This window comes from Callithrix jacchus, chromosome 14, assembly GCF_049354715.1.
Source record: "Callithrix jacchus isolate 240 chromosome 14, calJac240_pri, whole genome shotgun sequence".
In the NCBI taxonomy this organism is placed as follows: domain Eukaryota; kingdom Metazoa; phylum Chordata; class Mammalia; order Primates; family Cebidae; genus Callithrix; species Callithrix jacchus.
Genome location: NC_133515.1, coordinates 58,849,057 through 58,862,278, shown reverse-complemented (window position 1 = coordinate 58,862,278; position 13,222 = coordinate 58,849,057). Strand labels below are relative to the sequence as shown.

At 33.6% G+C, this 13,222-nt stretch overlaps 1 protein-coding gene across 16 annotated transcripts in view; it reads right to left on the bottom strand.

The window, feature by feature from the left end:
• The window catches only part of CCDC88A (coiled-coil and HOOK domain protein 88A), a 123,609-nt gene that overhangs the window by 34,481 nt on the left and 75,906 nt on the right, over window positions 1-13,222 (bottom strand). For 11 of the 16 annotated variants that reach the window (XM_008980687.4, XM_008980689.4, XM_008980690.4 and 8 more), the window contains exons 15-18: window positions 11,294-12,364; window positions 9,830-9,957; window positions 6,032-6,173; window positions 235-399 (exon numbers count right to left, since the gene is read on the bottom strand). In XM_008980687.4, the coding sequence (XP_008978935.1) occupies window positions 235-399; window positions 6,032-6,173; window positions 9,830-9,957; window positions 11,294-12,364 (1,506 nt within the window). The remainder of the gene's footprint in view (window positions 1-234; window positions 400-6,031; window positions 6,174-9,829; window positions 9,958-11,293; window positions 12,365-13,222) is intronic. The other 5 variants (XM_002757743.7, XM_078349312.1, XM_008980692.5 and 2 more) reach the window with 1 other exon arrangement.

Below are 13,222 nucleotides of genomic sequence, written 5' to 3'. Positions count from 1 at the left end.
CCAAATGCTAAGGGAAGCCAGTCATGTGTTTCAGGCAGAAGAAGCAAAAACAAAGTCCCCTGAGGTAGGAATAAATAGAAAAAGGCCTATGTGACTAGAATTTTCTTATTAAGTGTGATGAATTGTTTAAATATTAGAAAATGTATCTAAGATAAATATATCCAAATATATCCAGTTATCCTCTATTTCTAAAAAAAAAAAAAAAGATTCCTACTAAAATTAAAAAATACTTACATTTCTTTCTACTTCAATTAATCTGTCTTTAACTTTCAGAAGTTCTCTAGTCGTTTCTTGACTTTCTCGTTCCCATCTGTTGTCTTCACCAGATGTTGGAGGAGAGCTCTGTACCATCCTTTCCTCATCCTGTCTCTGTTTGAGAGCTTCATAATTTTTTTTCACCTAAAGTTTTATTTAAAATATTTTGATGAGGAGAAAAAAAATCACCACTGTTATATTTCTCACAATTTGACTCTGGGCTGGTCTGATGAATATGAGAGGCAATTTATTTTTAAATGTGATGAATAATATGTATAATTTGTGCTTTTTAAAATGCAAATCTTTCCTCCTAGAAATATAAAGCATACTCTGCTTATGTGGCATGCTCCTACAATGTATTCTGTAATGTCAAATCCTATCGTTTGTAGTGAAAATGCCCCCAGGTAAGTGGATTTAGGTATGTTTCTAATTACTAACAATTCTTTTTACAGCTATCTATAACCAATTTAGAAATTTCACAGAGCTGTCTATGTAAAGCACAAAGATTTGACATATTATTAATTTAATGGATATATCTTATTCGGGATTTTTTAGTTCTCAGTTGGCTCTCTTAAAGTAGATTACCATCACACTAGAAAATCCTGGATAAGCTATATCCTTGGATTGCTATTAACAACTTACTCATCATCCATGACCACATTTGCCAGATTTAACTTAATAACTCTTTCTCTTCGGCTTAAATTTACTGTTGTACTTATATTGAATTATTAAACTATTTTGAGTCACTAGTTTATCCTAGGAGATCCCTAAAATAAATTTCTAATTAACCCTACCTTTGTATTCAGGGAAGAGTAGAAATGTTTTATAATTCAACATCTGATGCACAACTTAAGAAATCCTATGACTCAACAATTAATACTGCCACCACTGAGTTAGAAAACAGTGAAGTGAGACTAAAAAGATGCCAAGACAGAATGTGACATCAAGTTTCGCAAGCAATCTAATGGGTACCCTATGATCCTAGTTTTCTGGGTTTTGTTTTGTTTTTACTTTTAACACCATAACAATAGATGAGTGACACCATTTCTACTCTCTATTTTACATTAATTTCCCACAAGGTCTTTATTCTAGGTTTAGAAAGGCTATAAAAATATGCAGTTATTAAGAAGGGGAGCTGAGAATAAAACTCAAGTCCCTTTCATTTTATTTTTATTTTTTTGAGATGTAGTCTCACTCTGTCACCCAGGCTGGAGTACACTGGTGCAATCCTGGCACTATGCAACCTCTGCCACCCAGATTCAAATCATTCTCCTGCCTCAGTCTCCTGAATAGCTGGGATTACAAGCACCTGCCACCACGCCTGGCTAATTTTCGTACTTTTAGTAGAGATGCGGTTTCACCCTGTTGGCCATGTGGTCTCAAACTCCCGACCTCAAGTGATCTATCCACCTTGGCCTCCCAAAGTGCTGGGATTACAGGCGTCAGCCACTGTGCCCAGCCAAAGGCTTCTCATTTAAAACTCATTGTTCTTTCAATTTTATGTATCATTACTCAAAATCTTAATATTCAGAGAGGAAATGAATATAGAGACTAGATAAAAAATAAGTCATTGTAACAAAGTAATTTAGAGCTAATTTAAAAACTGTCCATTAAAATTTAATTAAAATTTAAAATGTTGTGAATTAGGTTATGAATTCAAATTTTCAACAGTTCCCAAAGATAATGTAATCTTTAAAAATAGAGGTATAATTTTCATCAAGTTGCTAATGTACAGATTTTAAGTGAAATTCAGTAATTTTGAGAACAGCACACACCTATATAACCCATATATCAATATGACAGAACCCTTCCATCACTCTAGCAAGATCACTGTACCAGGCAACTATTGTTTTTCTTTCACAAAAATTCTTCTTATACTATAATTTCACACAAATAAAATCACAATGTATATAATCTTTGTGTGTGTGTGTTTGTGTGTATGTTTCTGAGTATATTTCTAAGCTTTATCCATGTGTTGACTGCATCACTAATTTTTTTCTTTTAGTCATTATTTCCAATTTTTTGATGATGAATGACGCCGTTACGAAAATTTATTTATCTATGCTTTCATTTTCCTTGAGAGAAGAGAAGTAGCATTTTCACCTTTTTATTTTCTTTTTTTTTAAAGATAGAGTCTCAAACAGTCACCCAGGCTGGAGTGCAGTGATGCAATCTCAGTTCACTGCAACCTCCACCTCCTGGGTTTAAGTGATTCTTGTGGCTCAGCTTCCTGAGTAGCTAGAACTACTACAGGTGTGTGCCACCACGCCCAGCTAATTTTTGCATTTTTTAGTAGAGACAGCAGTTCACCATGTTAGCCAGGCTTGTCTTGAACTCCTGACCTCAAATGATCCGCCTGCCACAACCTCCTGAAGTGCTGGGATTACAAGTATGAGCTACCATGCCAGGCCACGGGCCAGAACTTTTTGAGATATTGCCATACTGCTTGCTAAATTAATCAAAACATCTTATATTTGCATCAGTATGTATGACAGTTCCAGTTGCTCCCAATTTTAACCAACATTTAATATTTCCACATAAATTTTAGAATCAGCTCATTAATTGGCCTGTTGGGATTTTAACTGGGATTATGTTGAATCAAGAGATCAGTCAGGGGAAATCTGCCATTTTAATAATATTGAGTCTTCCAATTCATGAACATGGTTCTTATCTCCATTTACTGAGGTATTCCTTAGGTGGTTTTAGTACAGAGTTTTTGCACACACTTTCTTAAATTTATCCATAAGTATTTCATAGTCTTATAAATGGTGTTTTTCTTTTACATTTCATTTTCCAATCTTTCATTGCTCATATAGAGAAATAAAATATATTTTTATATATTCACTTTTACCCTGTGACTTTGATAAGTTCACCTTAGTTGTAAAGTTTTTCTGTGAATTCCTCATGGTTTTCTGTAAATACAGTCATGTCACAGGTAAAGAAGGACATTTTTGTTTTTTCCTTTCAAATCTGTATGCCTTTCATTTCTTCTTAGTACACTGGTTAGGATCAGTAGTGTACTAAGCATTTAATAGAAACAGTGAGAGCAAAATCTTTGTATTCTTCCTGATCAAAGGGGGAAGGTGATTAATCTATAGGCTATTAATAGAAGCCCTTTATCTGGTAGATGAAGTTCTTTCTACTGATTCTCCAATTATTGAGAGATGAGTATTAAACTCTCTCATTGTAATTGTGGATTTGTCTTTCTCCATACAGTTCTACAGATATTTGACTCTTGTATTTGGCAGCTGTGTTACTAGGTGTACCTCTGTGATTAGGTGCACAGACATTTAACCTTGTTATCTTCGTGCTGGAATGACCCCTTTATAATTGTGCAATGAACTACCTTAGCTCTGGTGCTATTCATTGCACTAAAATTTACTTTGTCTAACATTAATACAGCCCATCAAGCAATTTTTGATTAGTGCTAGAATGATATATCATTTTCCATCCAGATTTCTTATACGTAGCATATAGATGGGTCTTACCTTTTTGTCTAATTTATTAATCTCTGCCTTTTAACTGGGGTGTTTGGACCTTTTATATCTAATATAATTATTCACATGCCTCGGTTTAAAACTTCCATCTTACTGATTGTTTTCTATTTGTCCAATCTGTATTTTGTTCCTTGTTTCTTCTTTTTTTGTCTTTTGGATTTTTTAAGATACAGGCTCTCCCTATGTTGCCCAGGCTAGTCTCAAACCCCTAGCTCAAGTGATCTGCTCACCACAGACTTCCAAAGTGCTGGGATTACAGGGATGAGCTACTGTGCCTGGCCTGGATTTATTTTTTATGATTCCATTTTATCTCCCTTTTTGGTCATATTACCTGTACCTCTTTGTCATACTAATTTAGTTGTTACTTTAACGCTTATACTACTCATATTTAACTTTCACAGTCTATCTTAATGTAAATGCCTCTTCACATATAGTATTAAAAGTTTTTAACAATAGCAATTCAATTGACTACATAGCAGGAGCTAGTCCATAACAGTTATGGCCAAATAGCTGAAAGTGGAAGTCAATGATAACATTTTTTTTTTTTTTTTGAGATGGGGGTCTCACTCTGTCACCCAGGCTAGAGTACAGTGGAGTAATCTTGGCTCACTGCAACCTCTGCCTCCTGGGTTCCAGTGATTCTTCTGCTTCTGCCTCCTAAGTAGCTGGGATTACAGGTGCCCGCCACCACACCTGGCTAATTTTTGTATTTTTAGTAGAAACAGGGTTTCACCATGTTGGAAAAGCTAGTCTTGAACTCCCGACATAAAATAATCTGCCTGCCTTGGCCTCCCAAAGTACTGGGATTACAGGTGTGACCCATGGCATTTTAAATATCTACTTCAAACACATGTACAAAACCCATACCCACACACACCAATTTTCTGGTTGACTAGCTTCATGACATTGATTTTATTTGCAACTCAATGATACTGCTAATGTGGTAAAAAAAAATTCAGGACAAAAAGCAGGTTAAAGTATGGGTTTTTGTAACTTGTTTTTTTTTGGATAATCCCTTTAGTTAACCAGACACAGTTCTAAAATTTATTCTCTGGCTCTGAGAATGTCCGGATGAAAAATAAATAAATAAAATTTATTCTGTAACAAGGTATGTTCCATGTCAATGTCTGTGACAAATAGCAATAATCTTGTTGGCAAATAGTGATAAAAAAAAACCTTTCCCTTTCTACATAAGAAATTCAACTTTGGTTAACTGTTCCTCTGGAAACTTGATGTAAATGGAACATTCTATGTTACTAGACAACATCAGTTATTGAAAAAAATGGCTACTTAGGAGAACTTTAAATACCAATAGTCAGCCCTATCTCTGAACTTCTCTGAGTGCAGCAACTCTTATAATTGGTGTGTGCATTGTGGAGATCTTAAATCTACGCCTTTGGAATTGTTGCAAGAGGTAATGACTGCTGTGAGCATGAGCATTCAAAGCCAGGTAAGCTCCTGCACACACCCAATGTGAATCTCTTCTTATACCTGAACCATCTGGTGGGAAGATGATTCTCAGACAACTACGTGAAGAGGATGGATTGACACTGCCCTGCTATCTATTTGTATTGCCTACAGTGTTCCAAGTAGAATTATTCTAAATGCAGCCTACAGTAATCTTGTCAGTCTGAATGTTCAGTTAATTAACCTTGATACCACTCCTCGTGGCACTGCAGAGATGATAAAAGGGTGAATAAACCAGAACATGACTCTATCAATCTACTATCTACTAGCCTTGTGGAACGGGCAAATCCCTTATATTTTGATTTACTTTCTTAAGGAAAATAAACAGTTGCCTCTGCCTTGCTTACTTACTTCACTGAATACCTCCAAATGTCACAAGAAAACAGATCTAGAAAAGACCTCAAATTTATGAGGAGATCTGGTGCTATCTTATATAACACACATATGATTTTCCTCTAACTTGGTATCCTCATACTTTGCCTAGCAGAATTTTCCCTGGATCCTCAAAAGGAAAAGAGTGCCAGAGTGGAATGTCAGTATCACACTGAGAGCTTTTCCCAATAAAATAAGCCTGCCTCTTTCTCATTCCACCCACACACTTCTGATATATCCCTAACAGCATGCGGGACATTACACACATGAAATAGTACTGAATAAACTATACCATATCCATTTGACAGAGATCTGTTTATGAATACTAAGAAATAAACTAAATATCAATGTTTATATTTTTATTTTCTACTTTATATTTTTCTGTCCAAATATTTTATAAAATAAATGATCATTAAAATTTTTCCAAGAAAATCACTTACTGTTTTAAGTTCTTGGCGCAACTGCTGGTTATAATTCGTGGACTCTTCTAATCGAGCTTCTAAAGCAGCAATTTTTTCTTCTTTTATTTCAAGAGACTTCTTAAGAGTGGATTCTAATTTTGATTCCAAAAGTTTATACCTACTATCCGAGTACAAAGTAATATAGTTCATCATTGGAGGTCAGAAAATTATTTTTAAAGATAATTTATGACCACAAATATTCATGCCATAAATGGGTCTTATAAAAGCCTTTTTGTTCAAGAGGCAAATGAAATTATCCTCTTCTTACTGCCCCATTCTCCTTTTAAAACTAATCCTGACAATGAAGCAACAAAACCACTGAGTGAACAGAGAGCTCCAGGTTATGGCCTAGATTATCAAAAGCAATAATTAATGTTCAAGGAATCTGGAAGATCAAAGTCCCAAAATATCCCTTTTAGTATTGTAAGAATACAATCTATAGAAAGAGGAAGTAGATGGATTCATTATATCATCAAGCATTTGCTTATGATATTAATGAATAAAGTATTTATGCAAGGATGTGTGAACATTTAAGACTTAAAACTCAACGAAGACTCTATCTCAGGATACAGAGTAGTTAACGGTAAAAAATGACACATACTTATGGCACAGGATACTGGTGACAGAGTGGCAAGAGGGAGATGAATGTGAGTGTTAGTATTGTAATTATCTTTCTGAATGGTAGATACATGAATAATTATTAACAAATACTTTTTTCACAAAAAGAATGGTGTATGAACACAATGCAGAGTGTATCACAAAGTAGCATTTATGATCCATTGCTTAAACCTGAGGACCCTTGAGATAAAACCAAATAAAAACCTAAAATATGTATATGAGAGTTCTGCCACATTCTTTTATTAAAATTAATTTTTATGTAAATTTTTCTGTTCAATTAGATTTTAACTTCATTGAATACAGAGAACAAATCTACTCATTTTGTATTGGCTCAAGTCAACATTTAAAAATCATTTACTGAGTCTGAATTGGGTTCTGTTGAATTTGTGACAACTGAGTTGCTTCTGGTCTATCCTGATAAGAGACACACAGTAAGAAAATAAAAAAGAGGATCTCAGGTGAGATGATGTATGAGAATGCTTAGCATACAGAATGAATGGATAGAGACCTGAAAACATAATCCTGTAAACTATATTGAAAGAGAAGACAGAAGATAAGAGTGATCACCCTCTGTTTACAACTCTACTACTAAATTAATTAATTAATTAATTAATGTATCTATTTATTTATTTTGAGACAGAGTCTCAAAGCTCTGTCACCCAAGCTGGAGTGCAGTGGCATGATCTGAGCTTACTGCAGATTCTACCTCTTAGGCTCAAGGGATTCTTGTGCCTCGACCTCCCAAGTAGCTGGGATTACTGGCATGCACCACCATGCCTGGCTAATTTTTTGTATTTTTAGTAGAGACAAGGTTTCACCATGTTGGCCAGGCTGGTCTCTAACTCCTGACCTCAAGTGATCTGCCTGGCTTAGCCTCCCAAAGTGCTAGGATTACAGGTGTGAGCCACCGCGCCTGGCTTACTAAATTTATTTTGTTGCATTTAAATTTATCTACGTATACATTCAATTCCAAAATTAGACTATATATTCCTTGACAGCAAGAATAAGTATCTTAATAATAGTTGTACCTTCAAAAAAATTCAGAGAGAATATCATGAGTTAGAAAGACGGGAAAGTTAGGCCAAGTGCAGTGGCTCATGCCTATAATACCAGCACTTTGAGAGGTTGAGACAGGTAGATCTGGGGTCCAGATTTCGAGACCAGCCTGGCCAGTGAAAATACAAAATTATCCAGGCATGGTGGTACATGCCTGTAATCCCAGCTACTTGGGAGGTGGAGGCAGAAGAATCACTTGAACCCAGGAGGCTGCAGTTGTGCCACTGCATTCCAACCTGTGTGACAAGAGCCAAACTCTGGCTCAAAAAAAAAAAAAGAAAGATGGGAAAGTTAGACTAATAAAGGAGTTAGGGATGTCATTTGAGATTGATATACATAAATCCCAAGGTGGAGGGCATGGCACATTAAAGGAATTTATGTCTGTGAGCTTCTGTGTGTTTTTTTTTTTTTAATGATATAAAGACTAACTTCCTGGCTGAGAAAGAAGCTGGTTTAGCAGTTCAAGCCACTTTCTATTTCCAAAAAGCTTCATGCCTATGCCTAATTCTTTCATTATGTAAATAAATATATGGAAATAATGACTGTCATCACATGTTGCCTAGACCATTATAATCACTTCCTGTCTGGTCTCTGTGCCTCCAAATTAATTCTTTTTGTAATCCATCTTTTATATTACTCTAAAAATTGCATAGCACATTTTTATGCTTTTATACAAATGCTTTTGTCTACATGGAATGGGAATGCCCTTCCACACTGTTCCCACCTTGTAAACCTCTGTCATTTTTTAAGGTTTGGTTGAAACATTATCACTACTTTGATGCTAGGTGATCAGCAGAAAAGAAAAGCTCAATTAACATTGGCTAACTGTATAAATTAAGGTTTGGGAAGAGGAATCAAACTGTATGAAGGGTCCACCCAGAGCTGGGTTCCTAAATTTATAATAGAGTCAATTAACACTGTAGGGTATACTCTACTTTTTCTTTTGCAAAGAACGTGCAGTACAGTATCTTACATATAGTAGGTAATAAATCTGTTTGAATAAAGAGGTGATGCATATTCAGTATCTATATTTTAAAAAGTCTTCAGTAACAGTTTGAATGAAAAAAAAAAAGTCAATGAAATCTGCACTTAATATCTGATTAATTCAAATAAAAATATTTCCTCATGAAATATTTGTATAATTAATTCAATAATCACTACTTGACTTGAACTGGTTGCTAGAATAAATGACTCAAATTGTTTCTCTTTGTTATTACACAACTAACTTTTTAAGTATCACTCTATCCTATTCACTTTGAACATTCTCAAAATTACATTAACAAATCCTATGTAATCACCATTAATTTTTCCAATATACATTGAATATAGATTATAAATAATGGAACAGTAATAAGTAGATAAAATATAAATTATATAATTACAAAAATGGAATGACACTCTAGTCTACATAAAATAATATTCTTAACAGTATACAACTTCTATTCCAGCTGGACCCATGGAGCTGACTGGATGTTAAATAGTAGACTACTTGAAAATCATATTAACTCTGTTTAATAGACTGTAATTACCATGTGAGAATACATATTTTCTTTAAACCTATATTGATTATTTTTTAAATTAAAGGCATGAGTTAATTTTTTATCCTGTTTTTCAGGCTTTAGTTTTCCACATTATTTTTTACCTCAGTTGCTTTTCTTTTTCTTTCTTTCATACTTTTTCTCCATTTATCTTTAAGCCAACATGTTGGCAAATAAACGAAGAAAAGAGACATTTAAGCATGATTCAAATAAAAAATAACTTGCTTAACTGACTGTGTTTGATGAGCCAGAGGTTTGTTTGTTGTTAATATCTTATCTGTTTTCACAGGCATTTATAGCCTCTGATCTTCTGCTTCCTGGGTGGGATCCTGTTTTCCTATTTTGTAACTGTATTTATGTAGTAACATTTTAGTTTTCTGTTTTCTTTTATCTATATTATATTGTCTATGATTCCTCTTTTTTCCTTACAGAACTTTCAGGGAAGAAAGAAACCAAAAGTAGAGAAAAATATATAAATGTTTTCTATAGCTAGTACAGAAAAGAATTAATGTATGAGCAAGAAAAATTTTTTTTCAACTGTTTGCCAAATAGATTTAGTACTCACCTGTCATCAGTACTTTGCTCATCATGTAAGAGTCGCTCCTTATTTAACCCTATCTTCTCAAGCTCATGAGTTAATTTTTCGAGATCATTGTTCATCTGTTGGGTCTTCAATTTTTCACTCACCAAATCCTTATTTTAAAAGAAATACAAAACTCATGTAAGTGTCAAGGGCATAAACATCTAAGAAAGTCAACTAAGATTCTAATTACCATCTAGGAATACATATAATTTGAACCAAGAAATGTCATTAAACCTTTCCTTCATTATTATAACCTAGTTGAAATAACTTTTTCCTTTTTTTGTTTTTTCTGGCTAATACTTTAAACAAAGCCTTAAAAGAGAGTTTAACTCTTTACTTGTGAATACACATTTAGGTTTAAAAATTTGAGGGAAAAACATATCTATTTACTTTTTAATAATGAGCCTGGATTTCTAGTGCACATTTCTTCTTATAAATATATGTTGACTATAACACTTCTCTTCCACAAGATCCCTTCTTCCAGTGAAAGAGGCCCTGTGATACTGATGTGAAGAACTAGAGGATGTTCGTAGAAGTTCAGGCACAAGGAACATGTTGTTCATGTCTATAAGTCCACAGAAGAAAAAAAATAAAAGATCCCTCTCAATGCCTCTTTAGCAGAACACAGACAGCCCAATGTGACCTTCTGCCAGAATGCTAACATACTTTGAAATTGAACTTAAAGAATTATCACATACTATAATGCTTAGAGATGGCAAAAAAGAGCCAAAAACATAGATCTTCTGACTTGCACCAACAATGTTTCACAGGATATCCTGCCAATCTACTCCTCTAGGTTTCACAATTCTTCTTGATACATAGATTTAAGCAACTACTAGTTGCTCAGTGTTGAACAGTTGAACCTGATTTGCATTCTCTAGCTTCAAGGTCAAAATTCATGGGGCTTTGGAGTCTGGAAAGTCTGGATTTGAATTCAATAATCCAACTCTGCTATTTATTAGTTGTGTGATCCTGAGTAAATTATTTCATGTTTCTGAACCTCAATTTTCTGTCTAAAAAAATAGATATAATACTTATAAAGGATTCATTGTAAAAATTATGTACATGTATATACAACTTATATGAAGTTTTCAGCCCACACTTGGCACATAGCACTCAATAAATAATTGCTATCATGCTGCTTTATTATACTTAGAATTCAGTAAGAATCTTGATCAAATATTATATTGAAATAACATTTCATTTTATAATAAGCATTTATTATTATATTGAAATAAAGGTTTAAAATTATAATGCAATAAGTCAGATACCACTAGGGAACTTTATTACTACAAATTATTTTAAAAATACAATTTATAGGTATTTCTTAGTTTAACAAAAAAAAATACATGATGCAAATTACTGATAGAATCCAATAAAACTTAAAGAAACCTTGAGTTGAAAATATAAATAATATTTGCCTTTAATTTAGGTAAATATATTTACCTCACGTAGTGTAACCAACGTTTTTATATCAATAGTTGCTCTTTTCACAAGCTCCTTATTTTCTTTTTCTAATTCTTTTAGACGGATACAAGATTCTTTACATATACCAATTTCTTTGGATAGGGTTTTGTTTTCTTTTTCCAAATTTCCAATCTTCACATTATTTTCTTCTAATGTGGTATCTTTAATTTCTGCTTGTTGTCGAAGTCTCTTATTTTCCTTCTCCAATTGTTTCTTATCCTTTTCCAATTGAGAAGTCTCTTGCTCTAATGATTTATTTTCTTTTTCCAGCTGTTCAAGTCTTTTGCTAGATATTTTTAGTTCTTCTAGGTTTTTTTGCAATGTTTGATTTTCCATCTCTAAGTCTTGTAGTTCACTCTCTAATTGCTGGATTTTTTTATTGCTGTTCTCTAAAGCTTTTTGCAGTCTTTGATTTTCTATATCTAAACCCTGGTAGCTAACTTCTAAGCGTTCTGTTTTCTTGAAAGATGCTTTCAGGAGCTCCAAACCTTTCTTAAGTTGCTCTTTTTCGCTTTCCAGTTCTTTGTTTTCTAGCTGTAGCTGAGCCATTTTGATGCTTGCACACTTCAAAGATTCTACATTCCTTCGCAGTTCTAAGTTTTCCTCATCAAGTTGGGAATTCTCTTTTTCTAGGGATTCTAACTGAAAGGTCAGGTTCTTAAAGCTATCCAATGTTTTTTTAAATTTTCTATTTTCTCTTTCTAGCTCTGAATTTTCTTGTTCTAAGGCCTCAATTTTCTCACAAGTAATTTTTAAATTAGTTATTTTTTTCTGTAACAATTCATTTTCTTTTTCAAGATGATGCAATTCATTTTCAAGTTCTTCTGCTCTTTCTCCTTTTTCTTTATAAAGTTCCAATTCTTTTTTAATTTGTCTTTTTTCAAATTCAATCTTGCTTAGCTTGCTACTTGTTTCTTTGATAGATTCATGGAGAATTTTGTTTTCTTTTTCAATGTCTTTCACTCTTGCTTCTGCACTTATCTGGGACCGCTGCCTTAAGGAAGACACTGTTTGATTCAGATGTTCATTTTCCTGTTCCAATATCTTAATCTAATTTGAAAAAGGAAACAATTAAAAACTGTAATTGAGTCAAAACAAATTATGATTTATCCCTTCCAAAAACTACCAGGAAAAGGGGAACAAAAAAAAGGGTACTAGAATGTCTATCTTACTTTTAATTCTGACAAATATTTACTGAAGACCACTGTGTACATATACTGCCAGGTCATTAAAGTTCATGTCTGTAGGAAGTTCACTGTTTAAAGGAATGGCTGAGAAATGTATTTTCTATTAATCAAAGTGGTCTTCAGATTATTTATAGTTACATGATTCAAATTTAAATAGGAATACAGGTATAACACACACATACCCTCCTTGAGAACATAAGGTTTTACTTTTACCTAAGTAACTTTTCCAATGCTTATAGTGGGTCCTCAGTAAACATGTGCTGTATTATATTTGTATAGATGGGCTTATATGTACGTGTATTCATTCCCAAAAAGAATTCTAATTAGGAAGCATCGAAATCACAAAAATCACTGGGTACATTTGAGAACTAATTTATCCTATTTATAGCGTGACCTAATGCAATGATTCTCAAAATTTAGTGTGTTAAATAATCCCAAGAAGCTTGCAAAAGTGCAGACTGAAGCTTAGTCTAGAATTTTGGTTCTGTATCTGTAAAGAAACTTTCATTTTTATGGCTGGTCTGAGAACTATACTTGGATGATATAAAAAAAATAATTTTACTTCTAAAAAAATTAATGCTCAGGCATGGTGGCTCACACCTATAATCCTGGCACTTAAAGGCTGAGGCAGGAACATCACTAGAGCTCAGGGATTTGAGACCATGTCTCTCAACAGGGGGAAACCATGTCTCTACCAAAAATTTAAGGAAAAAAAAAACCT